General features: G+C 40.4%; 1 protein-coding gene across 2 annotated transcripts in view; it reads right to left on the minus strand.

Moving 5' to 3' along the window:
* Positions 1 to 18,327, minus strand: part of AK5 (adenylate kinase 5) — a 241,890-nt gene that overhangs the window by 109,731 nt on the left and 113,832 nt on the right. For both annotated transcript variants that reach the window (XM_032425645.1, XM_032425635.1), the window contains exons 7-8: positions 11,083 to 11,173; positions 3,689 to 3,765 (exon numbers count right to left, since the gene is read on the minus strand). In XM_032425645.1, coding sequence (XP_032281536.1) covers positions 3,689 to 3,765; positions 11,083 to 11,173 — 168 coding nt within the window. The remainder of the gene's footprint in view (positions 1 to 3,688; positions 3,766 to 11,082; positions 11,174 to 18,327) is intronic.

An 18,327-nucleotide genomic window follows, 5' to 3' on the forward strand; every position in this document is an offset into this window, starting at 1 on the left:
CAGGCTCTTTGCCTTCCCTTCCATGATCCCTTTGGAGGCTGCATGTAAAAGAACCTCTGGAAGGAAAGCGCTCAGATTTTGAGTTTTTTTTTTTTTTAATCTGTTTTTTAAAAATTTTATTTTATTATGTTACGTTAATCACCATACATTACATCATTAGTCTTTTATGTAGTTTTCCATGATTCGTTGTTTGCATATAACACCCAGTGCTCCATTCAATACGATTTTGAGTTTTATTTGTTACTACAGCAGAGCGTAGCCTATCTTTGTTGATCCTGGCTCTGAAATCAGATGGCTGTGTTTGAATTCTGTCTTTACCTCTTGCCAGCTGTGTAACTTTGAATAAACTGCTTAATTTCTCTGTACCTCAGTTTCCTTATTGGAATAATACTATGATAATAATAATAATAGAATAAGTAATAAAATATATTTTAAATAAAATATGTTTTAATAAAATATAACAATAATATTATAATAATATCTATCTCCTATAATTGAGGGTAAAATAAGGTAACGAATGTGAAGTATTTAGAGCAGAATAAATAATTTAGAAATGTTAGAGTCTAAGGGGGAGGAGAATGTCAAGACTGGGAGGATGGTTTACAGCTGCGGTCAGCAAACCAGCTTGCAGGTCAGATCCACTGCTCTGCCTGCTTGGGTACAACCTTCCGGTTTAAAAGGGGTTTTACATTTCTAAATAGTTGAGATAAATCACATGAGAATTATATGGAATTCAAGTTTCAGTATCAATACATAAAGCTTTACTGGGACCCCGCCGTACTCCTCTGTTACCATGTTGTTATGGTTTCCTTTGCTCAACAATCCCAGCAGAAGCCATTCGGCTCATAGAGCCTGAGGTATTTACCACATGACTCTTCAGAGTAAAAGTTTGATGAATAAAATGCAGCAGAGGTCAAGAAAGATAACTAAAAAGTGTTAACTGGAATTGGCACTAGATCACCAGTGACCCAGATACCGGCTTTACTGGGAACGGTAAAAGTAAAAACTAGATTTTAGTGCCAGGCAGATCAAAGTCTGTCTCCTGACTCACAGCTCGCCTAGCTGGGTGATCTCGGGAAGTGTCTTAACTTCCATGAGCTTCAGTGTCCTTTGCGGTAAATTGGGGATAAACGGAGCTACCTTCTTGAGTTTTTGTAAGGGTTAGCAGTAATGCACATAAACCATAAAACACAGAGTCTGGCTTATAACAGGTTCTCAATAAATGCAAGCTCTTGTTATTTAATCTACTGTCACCAAAATTGCTGTTCCTTTATAGGTAATGCCTTTTGACTTTGAATATTTTATTTTTGTCTTCGGTGTTCTGATGTTTTACATTCTATGCCCAAGTCTCTGCCAGATTGCTCCTCTTTAATAAAGCCATCTTATTTAATACTATAACTTGTTCCCAACCCCAGCATTCCTAACCCTCTTACCTTATTCTACTTTTCCTTTTCCCATAGGACTTACCACTTCTGACATCTAGAGGATTTACTAATTTATCATGTTGATTGTTTAGTATCTGTCTTCTCTACTAGAGTGTAAGCTTCTTGCCTCTTTTGTACAATTACATATTTCAACTACCCACACAGTACCTGGCATACAGTAGGGGCTCAATTAGTATTTGTTAAATGACTAAATGAAAAAAAGAATAAGGGAAGAGTTTTGTTTCTGTTGTTTTTATCCTGCTCAGAACTGGATGTGCTCCTTTAATCTGGGGACTTGTGTTGTTTCTCATCTCTGCAAAATTCTCAACTATTATCTGTTAAAATAATAAAATAAATCAAAGAATAAATAAAAGGGAGCCTCTGCCCCATCCCTCTATTTTCTCCTAGAACTGTTTTTTGAATATGTCAGCCCAATCAATCTATCCTCAGGGACTCCTGAGTTGTTTCTTACATTTGGCAACTGTTTAGCTTTCTGGTTTATTCTAAGGCAATTTCCTCAGTTCTGTCATTTAGCCTCTTCAGCTGTGTCTAGTCTACTATTCAAAACTGTTAATGGAATTTTTATTTCAATGACAATATTTTTTGTGCCTAGAATTTCTATTTCTTCCCTTTTCCTTTTTTCCTCTTCCCTCCCACTTTTTTCTGTACTTGTTTCATGGTTTATCTTCCTTTTATCTTCTTGAATATTTTAAGTATTTCTATATTGAAATTTCTTTCAGACTTTCCTGTTCTCTCTAGTTCTTGGGGTGTGAAACCTTCCATTTTTTAATCAGCTGGATATCTGGTAATGGTTCATGTCTTTACGCAGTCTGTAATTTTGGATCATGAACTCCCCTTCAATAGTGGTGTTTGGAATTTGCCCCTGCTAGGGTCTTGGGAGTTGGCAACTGAAAGGGCTCCTAAAATCTATCAATGAATGGCCTGTCATTGGAGGCTGAGTTAGAAGGCAGTAAGGTACATATGTGAGGAAATGTGCCCTAAGTTCCCTTCCCCACTGTGAAACATTTTTGTTTAACTGTGGGAAAATTACTCTTTGAATCTTTATTTTCTTATCTATAAAATAAAGATAATAATTCCTACTTCCTAGAGATGTTGTAAGGAATTAGTGAGAAAAGAATCTAAGGAACTTGGCACAATGTTCGGTATGTATTAAATGTTTATAAATGCTAAAAATATTATAAATACACAGTACCTATTATATCACTTGTCAATATTTTCTCCATGCTTTTTAATATAAAAGAAAGAACGTAATGTTCATGAAAATAGCTTCTGTTTTTCTTAAGATTTTATTTATTTATTTGAGAGACAGCGAGAGCGCGTGCACGCGAGAGAGCACCAGCGGGGTGGAGGGACAGAGGCAGAGGGAGAAGCAGACTCCTCTCACTGAGCGCAGAGCCCTATGTGGGACTCGATCCCAGGACCCTGGGATCACGACATGAGCCGAAGACAGATGCTTAACCGACTGAGCCACCCAGGCGCCCTTTGAAAATAGTTTCTGGATAGGAATATGAAATGCATAGCCAACCATTACATCTGGACACTGGTTTGCTCTATCTGCTTTATCTGTGACATAACATTAGTTGAAGATGTGAGGAAAAAACCCTCACGTTCTCTCAGCTTTCAGCCATTGAAGAGGAGCACTGATGAGCAGTAGAAGGAAGTTTCAGACATTACCCTCTTTTTAAACAAAAAGCTTAATTAGAGAGTTGGATCATTTGCCAACTATTTTGGATTATTAAAATACAGCAGGAGGGAGAGTTCTTCTGCTGAGAGGAAAATGACCCAGATAAATTTCTCTGGTTTTATTAAAATAGAAAATAGACTTGACTTCTTGGCTGTGTTGTCATTGGTCATTAGTCCTTCTCAAAGGTTAGAAATAGAAAAGCAGAACCCTGAGCCTGTAGCTAGTACTCAGTAAATACTGTTAGTTCATTGTCAGAAAGGGATCGAGAGACACAGGCAAATTCTTGCCCAAGAGAACCTCACATCACCTCATTTCCTTCTCGTGTAACTTAAACCACAAACCTTTTCTTAATTAGTTGCTGTTTGGGAACTGTGGGGAAGGGGAGGGGCGAAGGGCCAAAGTGAGTGAATAAAAGCTGTAGGCTAGCATGATTTATCATGGAATATGCTATTATCTGTAAACACCTCAAAAATGATTTATAATTCTAATTTTCATAAAACATTTACAAAGGCTAAAATTGAAATATTTAAATAGAGAGGTAATTTTAGATTTTAATTACCTGATCTTCATAATCAGAGCCTGTATCAATGGTCTCTCCAGTGTCCAACATCATTGAAGGATCAAGGTCACTCGAACCTAAGATTAGAAAAGAAAAGATTACCTGATAAAGGCTGTTTGTGTATGTTTGTAAAGCAAACTATCTCCCACTAGGTTTCCATATTGTTCTTGTGGTTACATTAAATCCACAAACATTTTTAGACTCTTCTCCTTTGCTGGGCACCATGTTTGGGCTCCCAGATAGAAAACACAGATACTCTAGATACTGTTTCCAGCCTTAAGAAGAAGACAGTCCTGTGGAGGACTCTGATTTGTCAACAGCAAGGTTCAGAAACCAAATAAAGGGCTACTAATTCTGACTAGAAGTGGAGGTGATGATGGAGGTAAGAACTAAGTACAAGGAATGAATCTATGAGCCCAAACTTTGAGAGTGAGTAAGGATGGTCCAGGAGGGGAAGCGGTTTAGGGGTGTGTAGCAGTAAATGAGATAGAGGGAACACTATGAGCAAAGTGCAGAGTGGGAGAAGAGCAAGGATGTTCCAGAAATCAGTGGGGCAGAGTTTGCTAACTCCGTGAAAACCTGACAATTTTTTCCTCCAGCCTTTGGGTCACTTTAGTCCCTGATGATGAGAAACATTGGGTTAACTTAACGTATTAATATAGAGCTTCCCCCTGTAGGTACTACAGGTTACATTAATTTGCTTACCCATTAATCCTCAGGGCTCAAACAAACTGGTAATTTTCATAATGGGGCTCCTGGAGCACAACTGATTTATCATCCTTGTTTAATGACTCTTTCCTCCCGGGAAATACGTATCACCTAACCAGCCAGAAAGACAGAATTCGGTGCTGCCCATAAAATGCTGTATGTCCTTGTGAAGAAACAAACCACTCCGCATTTCACTGTAGACTTGTCTTTGCCAAATAATTCTTGGTCAGAACACAATGACTAATGTTTAATGAACGATAAAAACGTCAAGCATCTCACATGCTTTTCAGATATAAACCTCTGCCAGAGAGGCTGCTTTCATCCTTTCTTCCAAAGAGAGTTTCAAGGTATGTCCTCACACAGTCTTTTCTCAACTCTTCTCTTGTTTTTTTTTTTTCTACTCACGATTACCCCTACTTTTCAACAAATCAACTAAGGACTGGTCCATTGTCATACTAAGTACTAAGCAGTTACAACCTTGTTTTTGTGTATCTTTACACGATACAAAAGGACGATAAAATTTTTCAGAGTGGAGATATTCGACCCATCAAAGGATTTTGGAAAAGTAACGAAATGTGGAGCTGCCATACGTGTGTAGAGCACAACTGTGGGTAATGCCATCATATCGTGAGAGCAGACCTTGCCAAGTCCATTGTTAATAAGGTGGTTGCCAGAAAAGAGTGGGGAAGACAATGCACCACACGCTATTTAACAAAGTGAGACCAGAGGGGTCATTTGGAAACTTAAATTTTATGTATAATTTTACCAAGTAATGCCATTATATGCAATTTTTCTATCGTTGTGCTTTTGCTATTTTTCAAATACAAAATTTTATAAGGTGTATCTGAGGGCCAAAATATTTGATTGTCTTGAAGCCCATTTTGGGATCAGTTTGCACTTACGTGCTGTGGGGAAGTCAAGATGTCAGAAGTAAACGTGTATTTTTCCATTATAAGATCATGGAAGTTTTAGAACCAGTATTTCATAGAATATCACCCCCTCATTTTAGAAAAGAAGAAAATGAGCTTTGCAGAAGTCAAATAACTTGGGCTAGGTCCTACAGAAAGTAAGTGAGATCAGAGACAGAAGTCATAGCTCCCAACATATCCCGCCTACTCTGAAGTCGAAGCAGGAGCGATCCAAACAGCTTTATGAGTATGATCCTTCATTACAGTACCCTATGGGATGGGACTTGGAGGAGTCTGCCGTCTCTTCCACATTCTGAGAAAATGAGTAACAGTGCATGGCAGGTGATGAGACGTGTCACAAGGTGGCTGTGGAAATGGGAGAACCAGAAGCGGAATCAAGAAGTGCCACTCCAGTCTGGGACAATTGATGCTCCTTTCTGGGTGGTTGCTATTGACAGCATCATTAAAGGTAATGTCAATTTTCTTTAGCTTTCATTGTTTCCATAATATGGATATTACCCACCACTGACTTGTAGAAGTGGTGATAGGTACTTGGATTCAAACGATACCCTCATCTCAGCTATATTTGGAGTGATTCATGTGGAATGAGCAATGTGATCTGAACACAAAGGCTTATTAAACATATAGCCCCTTTTAGTTCCTGTGTCCTACTTATTTTATTTAATTAGAAACTGTTCTTTCAGTTGTTTTAAAAAAGTACAAATTTTCAAGAGCTCTTAAACAACCTGGTTAACAGATATTACAGTTAATATTTAAACTGGAACAAGATTGTTAGAAAACGATCTCCAGCGATGGTAGATCTTTGTTGAAGGGGGAATAAAAAACCTCTTTAAAAAAAACTTATGCTTACAAAGAAGAGTTGGCTTTCCTAATAAAATGCTTTTAACAGAAATTTTATTGTATCATTAAGGGATGGAATTTCTTGACACGTTGTTGCTCTTGGCAACAGGACTAATAAATCATAGGAAGCAATAGACAATAGATATCATTATCGGCTCAGATAGTGACTGAATAGCTTTCGTGTTCTTTTAGCATTGGTTGCTTGGTTTGCTGAAAATGGGACCTTTAATAATAGTCTAAGTTTGACATATAGAAGAAGGAGGTAGATATAGATATATGTACACATTTTTGCCTTCTTTCATTGAACAATTTAATGCATAAAACACCTGCAATGATCTCATTACTCAAAAGGGACAGCAAAATTAGGGCATTTTGTAAAAGTGATAGTATGGCTTTCACTTCTCCCTATTTTGAATTTCTCAATTTCTTTCTGATTTAAAAATATTCTTTCTATAGATACAGCGCTGAAATAGAATCCCCCAGGGAACACTCAGCGTCACCCGTTTCAGATGTAGAATGGTCTTCAGAAAGATTCTTTTCAGGTTGTCTCCCTAAATTTAAGAGGGAAGATGATACAAATTGGCTTAAGAGGTACTGGAAGGCTAACCATATTGCTTTCTGGGACAATGTTACAGACTTTTCTCCTCCTTGTAGATCTTTAATCTGAAGTTTTAGGAAGGTCCTCCTCTCACTTGGAGTCCCAAACAGAGGGGCACTCCAGCAAGGCAGGGCTTCTTGGGCAGTGAAGGGCATCGGCAGATAAAGCTCCTCTAACACATCATCTGCATCCTCGGAGGAAGGCAGGCTTTCCCTTGTGCTGTCTCTTCTGCTCAACCGTAAACAGCTTTAGGTGGCGTTGTATTTCATCTCTAAATTTAAGAACAATACTTAGAAATTCTACGCATTTGATACATACATGCTGAATGACTGAAAAACGAATAAAAGGACATTTACATTTTGATTTTGCAAATCTTGATCTTTTCCATTCACTTCGCAAACATGAAATTCCTCCTAAGTGCCTCAGTCGTCAGGCACGGAGAGCCCAGCTCTTATTCCAACAGGCATGGAAAGTGCTAGTAACGGTTTGCATTAGAATTCCTTTGAAGAGCATTGCATTTCTTTGGAAAAATACCTGGACGGTATTTGGGACTAGAAGATGAGCTTCTCAAGGGATCTGGTGTTGGAACTGTTCGGGTGAGCCGGGCAGGAGTGATTTTCCAGTTACTCCATGACAGGGGAGGGAGTAGTAGGAGTAGTCTGGGATGGAGGCTGAGAAGGCCTCCTGAGGAAAATCACATTTAAACTGAGATACAAAATAGGATCCGGCTGGGTGAAGCAGGACCTAGGGGGTGAGAGAGTAGAGAGGATGCACACGGGAGGGGCGTGGGCAGAGATACCAAGTAACTTGTGCAAATGGCCAGAGGCAGGAAGGTGCTTGAGACATCCAAGGAGCCGGAGGAAGCCGGTGGGGTGTCGGGGGTGGAGGGAGGAGATGCTGGGGCAGGAGGAGGACCGCTGCAGCAAAGCTAAGGGTATTTCTGTCATGCTAAGGACACTGGTGCTCAGCCTGCAGGGAAGTCATTGAAGGTTTTGCTTTGTTTTGTTTTATTGAGGAGGAAGGGTAGTCAGAGCTGCATTGGATGAGGAGCCCTATGGCAGCAACAGGATTCAGAACAGATGGGAGAGGCTAGGGATGAGGTAAGAGACCAGGGATGAGGTTAAAAGGCCCGGAAAGAACGACAAAGCCCTGACGAGTGCAGTGAGGATAAAGAACAGGGACTGCACTCCCAAGGTGTCCTTGAGGAATGGCGACTGGCGTGGGCTGTGAGGATAGGGACATTTTTGCCTGGCTCCCTTAATAGAGAAAAACTGCCTGATCTCACTGAGAGGGTGGAATCTATAAACAAATACATGAAGCAGAGAGCCGAGCAATGGTTACCATGGCACAGGAAGGTGGGGGATATGGGAGATGTTGGCCAAAGGGTACAAAGTTGCAGTTACATAGGATGAGTAAATCTAGGGATGTAATGTACAGCTTGATGACTGTAGTTAATAACACTGTATTAAGTGCTAGAAATTTGCTAAGAGAATATATTTCGGGTGCTCTCCTTACACAGAGAAAAATGGTGACTAGGTGATGAGAAGATATATTAATTAGCTTAATTGTAGTAGTCCTTTCACTGTGTATATGCCTGCCAGATCATCATGATGCACATCTTAAATATATACAATTTTTATTTAAAAAAATTTTTTTTTTTTTTAAAGATTTTATTTATTTATTTGAGAGAGAATGAGAGAGAGCACATGAGAGGGGGGAGGGTCAGAGGGAGAAGCAGACTCCCTGCCGAGCAGGGAGCCCGATGTGGGACTCGATCCAGGGACCCCAGGATCATGACCTGAGCTGAAGGCAGTCGCTTAACCAACTGATCCACCCAGGCGCCCGCTATATTTAAAAAAATTTAAAAGAAGAATGGAAAGCCATTCGCATGGAGGTGATATGGGAGGTGCGGGGTGGGTGAGATTCTGCAAAGAGAGGGTCCAGAGAGAAGGGAAGAGTAGAGGGACAAAACCTGGGGGCTGACAATTCACGGAGCAGTGGCCACGGACATGGCTCGTTTAACTGGGTGAGTCAGCAACCTTTACAAGCCTGGAGGTTTCACCTACAGATGCAGGCTTCTGTTTTCTCTTGAAAGAGAGAAAGATCCAGCAACGACTGGCCCATTCCTTAATGGCAGCGATAGCATGGGGCTTCGAAGTGGCTGCCTCCTGTAGGGGAGGCATGGTGTGTGTCTGGTTTACCCCAGTCCCTCCCTTGCTCACTCCATCAACTGAGGGCTGTTATAGATAGAACAGGCTTATTTTAAGGCTGGAACAGGACTCAGCTTTCAGGGTTCTGAGGCGTGGAGGGGAGCTTGTGGGAGCTGAGGCTGTGAGCAGACTCCTCTGTTCAGAAGTCTGGAGGTATAGAGAGGAAAGAGGAGGCCCGCGGAAGCCTCTGCTACGGGGAGGGGCTACGCACGCTGAGCACACAGCACCTGCCCTCAGGCAGTTACCGACTAGCACAGAAGCTAACACAGCCACGCCACCACAGGATGGGACCACCTTGGAGAAGGGCCATGGGAGAGCCACAAAGTACAGTGTCAAGTGTTCTAAAGAAGGCAGCTTAGAAGACGTGGAGAAAAAGGAGCCCTTGTGCACTGTTGGTGGGAATGCAAACTGCTACAGCCACTGTGGAAAACAGCATGGAGGGTCCTCAAAAAATTAAAAATAGAGCTACCATATCATCCACTACTGGGTATTTACTCCAAGAATACAGAACCACTAATTTGAAAAGATATATGCACCCCTATATTTATTGCTGCATTATGTATAAGAGCCAAATTGGGGAAGCAGCCCAGGTGTCCATTGACAGATGAATGGATAAAGATGTGGTATATATGTACAATGCAGTATTACTCAGCCATAAAAAAAGAATGAAATCTTGCCCTTTGCAGCAACATGGATGGATCTAGAGAGTATAATGCTAAGTGAAATAAGTCAGTTAGAGAAAGACAAATGCCACACGATTTCACTCACATGTGGAATTTAAGAAACAAAACAAATGAACAAAGGAGAAAAAGAGAGACAAACCAAGAAACAGACTCCTAAGCATAGAGAACAAACTGACGGTTACCAGAGGGGAGGTGGGTGGGGGGATGGGTGAAAGAGGTGAAGGGGATTAAGAGCACACTTATCATGATGAGTTCCAAGTAATGTACAGAATTACTGAATCCCTCTATTGTACACTGATACTAATATCACACTGTATGTTAACTATACTGGAATTAAAATTTAAAAAAGAAATTAAAAAAAAACAAGGGGCAGCTTAAATCAGCTCCTCCACTCCACTGTCTTAGCAAACTGAGGACACCTAGCAGTTAGACATTTGTTATTAGAGGTCTAAGTAAATGTTCTAAATGAAAGATTGACAGGTGTCACAGCATTTGTCCAGAGCAGCGGCACCCAGGTTTATATGATCGTACATGCTTCTCAGTATTCCATCTTTCCCCGCAGTAGGCCCTCTTACTCTAACCATCACTGGAAAGCCAGGCAGGTGAGTTTACACTATTATCTGTGTTCGGTGGGGCTGCCCAGAAGACTACATCCTTGCCTTTCTTTTTATTCTGCCTCTCTTAGGGTGCATTCTTTCTTAGGGTCATTCAAATCAAATATGGTTAAACATTTTAAGTGTTTAGCCTTTTTCTTTACAGCTCAGAACTTTTTTGATCTTTACCCACTGAGGCCATTACTGAGAAGGAAGGTCAGGACTGGGACGAAGATTTGAGAGTCACCCACATGGAACTGATAGTTGAGACCATGAGGGACAATGAGTTGACCAGAGTCAGAGTGTCAAAGAGAGTAAGGAAAGGGTCAAGGACAGAACTGTGAGTACTGCCTACAGAAGGGTGTGGGATAGCCCCGCACTATCACAATGTCAAACTTCTAGGGGTGAGTGCTTAGGAAGGGAAGGCGCAGAGCCAAAATGGGAGCTGTGGGTTGGGATAAGAGTAGCTATCTGACAGAAGGGGAGGCTTTTCCCAAGGGGGCGAGGCAGAGACAAGTATGAGTTAAGGAGTCCTGGAGGAACTGTAACTTTTAATTGTTGCACAACGAATGGGCTAGATTCGTTTTTTTCAATTATAGTCACATAGGTCCTATGTTACATTGGGACTGCCTGCTAATTTACAAGGACAATGACTGGAGGAAAAGCATTACCTATAAGGGCCAGACGGAGAGTCCCAGGAAGTGTAAAGCTCTGAGTACAGCGTCATCCTTAAAACCTTACAGCAGATTTTTGTGCTCTGACATTACTATAAGACTCCAGACACTTGGCAGGTGATCAGGCGGGACTGGGGCCCGAAGGACACAGACACTTACCTGCTGCAGCTTCTTTGTTTGGAAATAACTTGCTGTCAACTGCCACGCTGATGTCATAGAACACCTCATCCTCGTCTCGGTCAGCGTCAAACTGGGCAAAGTCAGGACAGACGAGTTGGGAACAAGAGAAGACATAAATTAGTTCACTCCCAGATATAATGAGCATGCATCACACAACTGTATCTCTAATGAAGCAGGTCAACAGGAATTAAAGCCCTTGAGTCTTAAGCAGACCGTCAGAGAGTTTTTCGGCCTAGACCATGTATCAAACAGAGAAGGATATTGGGGAGTAAGTGTACAGTCACTCACTTATGGTTAAGAAAAATGTGTAGAATTTTCTTAATTTGTAAAGTACGCTTTGGAAAAAATGAGAACTGAAATTTACCTTGTGCCTTCTGGCTCTTAGGGTTTTTGTTTTTAATTAAAAAGAACCATGAAAATACGTAGTTCTGAACAATAGGGGGGGAAATTTTCCAATGTACTGTTATAAAAAGAAAGAGCTCCCAAACCAAATTTTAGTTACTGTACTAGATACTATAGATACTATACAACAGAGGTAGTTGGTAGACGCTATAGACTTAGATGTAAAAAAATTACAGATTTAAACATTTTACCATTCTTTAAAATTTACAAAAATTTAAATATTAAAAAATGTGGTTATATTTATAAATCCTCTATGTCCCAAGTTGTGCAGTGTTTTTTTTTTTTAAATACATGCCTATCTCTTTAGTTTTTAAAAACTAAAGCTTTGTTGAATTATAATCAACATATAATAAACTGTATATATTTAAAGTGTACAAATGGTAAGTTTTGACATCTATGTCTGTATACCTGTGAAACATCATGAAAATCAAAATAGTGAACATAACTATCACCCTCAAAAGTGTCCTTGTGCCCCTTGGGGATGAATTCTGTCCTCCTGCCCCCCTACCTGGTACTCATTGATCCTACATTTCTCTAACTATAGATTATTTTGCATACTCTAGAATTTCATATAAAAAATGCTGATTTATACAGCATGCAATCTTTTTTGTCTGGATTCTTTCACTCAGCTCAGTTATTCTGAGATTCATCAATGTTGTAGCCATCATTCATCCATTTTCATTGCTGAGTAGTATTCTACTGTTTGGATACACTGTTAATCTCAGCCTGGATATCTTTCAGTTCAGGCATTATAGTTTTCATCTCTAGACATTTGATTTGAATCTTTAAAAAAATCTATGTCTCTATTTAAGGTTTTGAATATCTGAAATACAATTATAACTTTTAACATCCTTTGCAAATTCTAACATCTGGTGTTTCTTTGCACGTTTGGTAGTTTTTACTGGATGCCAGGCATCATCATTTTGACTGTGTTGGGTGTTAGTTATTTTTGTATTCCTATAAATATTCTTGAGCTTTGTTCTGGAATGCAATTTAGTTACTTGGGAACAACTTGATCCTTTCAGATTTTGATTTTATTTTATTATTTATTTATTATTTCAGATTTTGATTTTAAACCTTGTTGGACTGACCAAAAAATTACTAGAACTGATAAACAAATTCAGTAAAGTCGCAGGATACAAAATCAACATACAGAAATCTGTTGCATTTCTATACACCAATAATGAAGCAGCAGAAAGAGAAATCAAGGAATCGATCCCATTTATAATTGCATCAAAAGCCATAAGATACCTAGGAATAAACCTAACCAAAGAGGTAAAAGATCTCTACTCTGAAAATTATAATGCACTGATGAAAGAAATTAAAGATGACACAAGGAAATGGAAAAACATTCCATGCTCATGGATTGGAAGAACAAATATTGTTAAAATGTCTATATTACCCAAAGCAATCTACACATTTAATGCAATCCCTATCAAAATATCAGCATTTTTCATAGCTAGAACAAGCCTAAAATTTGTATGGAAGGACAAAAGATCCCAAATAGCCAAAGCAATCCTGAAAAAGCAAAGCAAACCTGGAGGCATTGCAATTCTGGACTTCAAGTTATATTACAAAGCTGTAGTGATCAAGACAGTATGGTACTGGCAGAAAAACAGACACATAGATCAATGGAACAGAATAGGAAATCCAGAAATGAACCCACAACTATATGGGCAATTAATCTTCAACAAAGTAAGAAAGAATATCTAATGGAACAAAGACAGTCTCTTCAACAAATGGTGTTGGGAAACTGGACAGCGACATGCAGAAGAATGAAACTGGACCACTTTCTTATACCACACACAAAAATAAATTCAAAATGAATGAAAGACCTTAATGTGAGACAGGAAACCATTAAAATCCTAGAGGAACACAGGCTGTAACCACTTGGACATCAACTGTAGTAACTTCTTTCTAGATATGTCTCCTGAGGCAAGGAAAACAAAAGCAAAAATGAACTATCAGGACTTCATCAAAATAAAAAGCTTCTGCACAGTAAGGGAAGCAATCAACAAAACTAAAAGGCAACCTACAGAATGGAAGAAGAAATTTGCAAATGACATATCTGATAAAGGATTAGTATCCAAAATATATAAAAAACTTATCAAACTCAATACCCAAAAAATAATCCAGAAGCAGAAGACATGAATAGACATTTTTCCAAAGACTACCCAAAGCCATCCGGATGGCTAACAGACACACTAAAAGATGCTCATCATCACTCATCCTCAGGGAAATAGAAATCAAAACCTACAATGAGATATTACCTCGAACCAGTCAGAATGGCTAAAATTAACAACACAGGAAACTTTTAACAGGTATTGGTGAGGATGTAGAGAAAGGGGAACCCTCCTACACTGTTGGTGGGAATGCAAACTGGTACAGCCACTCTGGAGAACAGTATGGAGGTTCCTCAAAAAGTTAAAAATAGAGCTATACCCTGTGATCCAGCAACTGCACTACTAGGTATTCACCCAAAGGATACAAGAATACTGATTTGAAGAGGTACATGCACTCCAATGTTTATAGCAGCATTATCAACAATAGCTAAATTATAAAAAGATCCCAAATGTCTATTGACTAAGGAATTGATAAAGAAGATGTGGTATTGGGGTGCCTGGGTGGCTCAGTCAGTTAAGAGTCTGCCTTCGGTTCAGGTCATGGTCCCAGGGTCTTGGGATTGAGCCCCACGTCAGGCTCCCTGCTTAGTGGGGAGTCTGCTTCTCTCTCCCTTTGCTCCTCCCCCTGCTTGTGCTCTCTCTCTCAAATATATAAATAAAATCTTTAAAAAAGATGTGAGATATATATACATCTCTCTCTCTCTCACACACACACACACACACACACATAGATAATGGAGTATTACTCAGCCATAAAAAAGAATGAAGTCTTGCCATTTGCAACAATGTGTCTGGAGCTAGAGTGTATTTTGCTAAGTGAAAAAAGTCAGTCAGAGAAAGACATATACCATATGATTTCACTCATCTGTGGAATTTAAGAAACAAAATAAATGAACCTAGGGGGAAAAAAAGAAAGGCAAACCAAGAAACAGACTCTTAATTATAGAGAACAAACTGATGGTTACCGGAGGGGAGGGGGTGGGGGGATGCATGAGAGCACTTGTGTTAAGGAGGGAACTTGTTGGGAAGAGCACCAGGTGATGTATGTGAGTGAGGAATCACTAAATTCTACACCTAACACTGGTGTTGCACTGTATGTTAACTAACTGGAATTTAAATAAAAACTTGAAAAAAAAAAAAAAGATCTGTTGGGTTGGCCCAGATCAGTGTTTAGTGTATGACCAATTATTCCCCACTGTGGAGGCAAGACTCTTCTAAGTTCTCTACCAAGTACCTTGTGAATTAAGAGCTTTTCCAGTCTGGTTGGTAGAAAAAGGCACTATTCCAAGCCTGGTGTAGCACCAGTTAATCCTTCTGGGTGGTTTTCTCTCAGCTTCAGGTAGTTCGCTCAGATGCATGCACTGCTTAGCACCTAGCTGGATGAGGAGAACCCTCAGCAGATCTCCGGAGTGCTCTCTCCGTGTTGCTCACATCTCTGGTACTCTGTCCTCTGACCTCTGGTCACTTTGGTCTCCTAGACTCACAGCTCTGTCTGCCCAACCCATGGGGTCCCGCAGTCGCCACAAGGCTTCCTTCTTCCTGCCCGGGCTCTGGGAAATCTCCAGCAGTAAAAACAATCCTCGGACTCACCACGTGTGTTTCCTGTCTCTCAAGGAATCACCTCATTGCTTGATGTAAGGTATCTTGAAAACTGTTTTTTTTTTTTTTAATATACATTTTTTTTCTTTTCCTTTTGTCTGTTTGTTTCATGTGGGAGGGAAATTCCAGTCTCTTTTATTCCATCTTGGTGAGGTCTCAATTCTTTAGCTTTTAACCTTAATTATTATCTTGAAGATACTGAAGAAGATTTAAGGGATTTACCCCTCTATATTCTCCTACTGAAGCGTTTCATCAGTCTTAGTGAGGGAAATTTTGGAAGCCTAAATTAGAAAGTTATTTCCTTCCCTCCTCTTAAGATTAAAGCACATCAGAATGGTGCTTCAAAGTGCTTTCACCATGTGGCATCAGCCCATGGGAAAGGTGAGGCAGAGAGTTTTCTTTCTATTTTACAGGTGAGGAAATACCTACCTAGAGATATTATGACTTTCTTAGGTCAAACAGCTATAAGCAGAGCTAGGACTTGAATTCAGGATGACTGACACTTTCCATCCTACAGATACCATCACAGTAAGACAGATATAGTCCTTCTGCTCAAATGAGTGTTAACACAGCCCCTTTTATCTAAAAGCAAGATAAGAAAAGCAGCTGGTGGTTAGGGCAGATACAAGGAGACCATGAAGGCACATTTAGTGCCATCTTGATGCACTGTTTCTTATATCCATACATATTATGGCTGGCTTGTTCTTTCAAAATATTTATTAGCTATCCTCAGTAAGGAGTAATGTACTAAAGAGGGATTTTGTTTTTATTTTTTCTTGGACTTTTCAGATATGGGTGGCAACATTGTCATTTTATAAATAAAAGAGCATAAGTTCATGTTTTAGCTTGGGATCCCTAGAAAACAGAGCCTAAGGCAAAACACAGGCTAACACTTTATTGGAGGGTGTGTGTGTGTGTGTGTAAACCCAGGGCAGTAAGTGTGAGGTAAAAAGAAAAGGCAAAGAAAAAAGGAAAACAGATGTAAGAAAGTACATTCCTGGACTGGCCACAGCTTCACAAGAAAATAGAGCTGGTAGCTTGGTCTCTAGAAAGGCTAAATGGACCCTTTACATCTCAGAAGAGTCTGACAGGAGGGGGGTACAGGAGAGGTATTTATATGCTGGTTCCTTTCAGTTTCCTGTCTTTCTTTCTTCCTTTCTTTCTTCCTTTCTCTATTTCTTTCTTTCTTTCTTTTCTTTCTTTCTTTCTTTCTTTCTTTCTTTCTTTCTTTCTTTCTTTTTCTTTCTTTCTTTCTTTTTCTTTCTTTCTCTTTCTTTTTTTTTCTTTCTTTTTCTTTCCTTCTTTCTTTCTCTTTCTTTCTTTCTTTCTTTTCTTTCTTTCTTTTTATTTATTTGAGAGAGAGAGCATGTGAGCACAGTGTGGGGGCGGGGAGAAGGAAGGGGAGGGGGAAGGGCAGAGGGCAGAGGGCAGAGTGAGGGAAAGGAGTGGAGTGAGAAGCTGACTCCCTGCTGAGCAGGACCCTGGGATCACAACCTGAGCTGAAGGCAGTTGCTTAACCTACTGAGGCACCCAGGCGCTCCTCGTTTCCTTCTTCCACTGGTCCAAGTTTTACCTCTGAGGAGTTAAGTACCCTCTAATTCTTGGTTGTGCTGTTTAGCCCCTGGGGCGGCCACTAAGAGGCAGTACCCCCCTGCCACGGGAAGCAGTACAGCATCTGAATCTAGAAGTGCTAACAGGAGCCAGGTCTGTAGGTCTGGTCTGGTTGGGCCTGGGTGCCATCTCTAGAGACTCCCACCATGGTGGGGATGATGAAGCCCAACCTTCAATGCTGAAGAGGCTGCTTGGTTGTCAGCAATGTGGGACATACAGGGCAGTGGTGGGCAGGGCTCTCTGTTCAATAAGCACTCAAGGCCTGGCACACAAGTGAGTCAGGGGAGGCTTCAGACTGGGCTCAGACAGCTTGAAACTCCACTGGGGCTTGGTTTGAATTTCTGCTTCCCCCTGTAGCAACTTACTTCTCCCTGTTCTTAGCACCTACGCAACGGGATTGCTGCAAGGCCTAAGGAGATGGTATATATTTAACACACAGCACAGAGCCTGGCATAAAGTGCAGTCCTCCTTTTTCTCTCTCTCTGCGACTACATAGGTCTGAGGGAGTATATCTTATAGATCTTTGATTGCTTCTGTACTTTGGACACACACACACACACACAGACACTTCTTCATTTTTTAACTTGGGGATTGTGGAATAAGGAATACAAGAGACTTTGAGACTTTCCAGGAGATATTCTATCCTCTGACTGATTTGAACAAAGCTATTATTTGTTCTAGCACAGACTAAATTACGTGATTGTCCAAGGCAAAAGCCAACTGCAACAGGTGAAACACCATTCATAAAAACATTCAACAAGTATTTGCTGAGTAACTACCACATGCTGGGTAGATTCCAACTGCTAAGTGTTTGGGTGATGAACATGAACCATGAGGAAGGAAGACGATAGCCACATACCCAACTCAGCTCTGGACTGCGTGGATCTGCTGAAGCCCGTTTACTTCTGCATCAGGATCACAACAGTGAACCCAGACTGCTTTATTTTCTGTAACATCCCACTTGTACAACTCCAGGACTAGCATGGGATTCGTCTCTCCATTCTCCTAGCAGATAATGTGGCACACAGACCTTGGAGAGCATTGTGATTAGGTGCTATCACAACAATCGCCGCTTAGTTGGCTAAGAGTTTTGCAAAATGGTAACATTCAGTGTTGGAGAGGTTGTGTGTATGGTAAGAGAACTGACTTTTAAGTCATCAAACATTTTACTTATTTTATTTTTACACAAACCATATACATTAATGGTTCTCAACCAGAAGAAATTCTGTCTCTCCCACCTTCCCCCAACCCAACATTAGGCAACGTTGGGAGACATTTTCGGTTGTCACAACAGGCAGGGGAGACACTACTGGACAAGGAGGCTGCAAAATATCCTACAGTGCACAGGACAGCCCCCTCACAACAGAGAACTATCCAGTCTGAATGTCAGTAGTGCCAAAGCTGAGAAACCTTAGCTTCACCGAGGCATTCTCAGCTTTTGGGTTTCCAAACCGTGTTTTGAAACTCAAGTAGCAATAATTTTTCTTTT

Source organism: Phoca vitulina, unplaced genomic scaffold (genome assembly GCF_004348235.1).
Source record: "Phoca vitulina isolate PV1807 unplaced genomic scaffold, GSC_HSeal_1.0 scaffold2, whole genome shotgun sequence".
NCBI classification, from domain to species: Eukaryota; Metazoa; Chordata; class Mammalia; order Carnivora; family Phocidae; genus Phoca; species Phoca vitulina.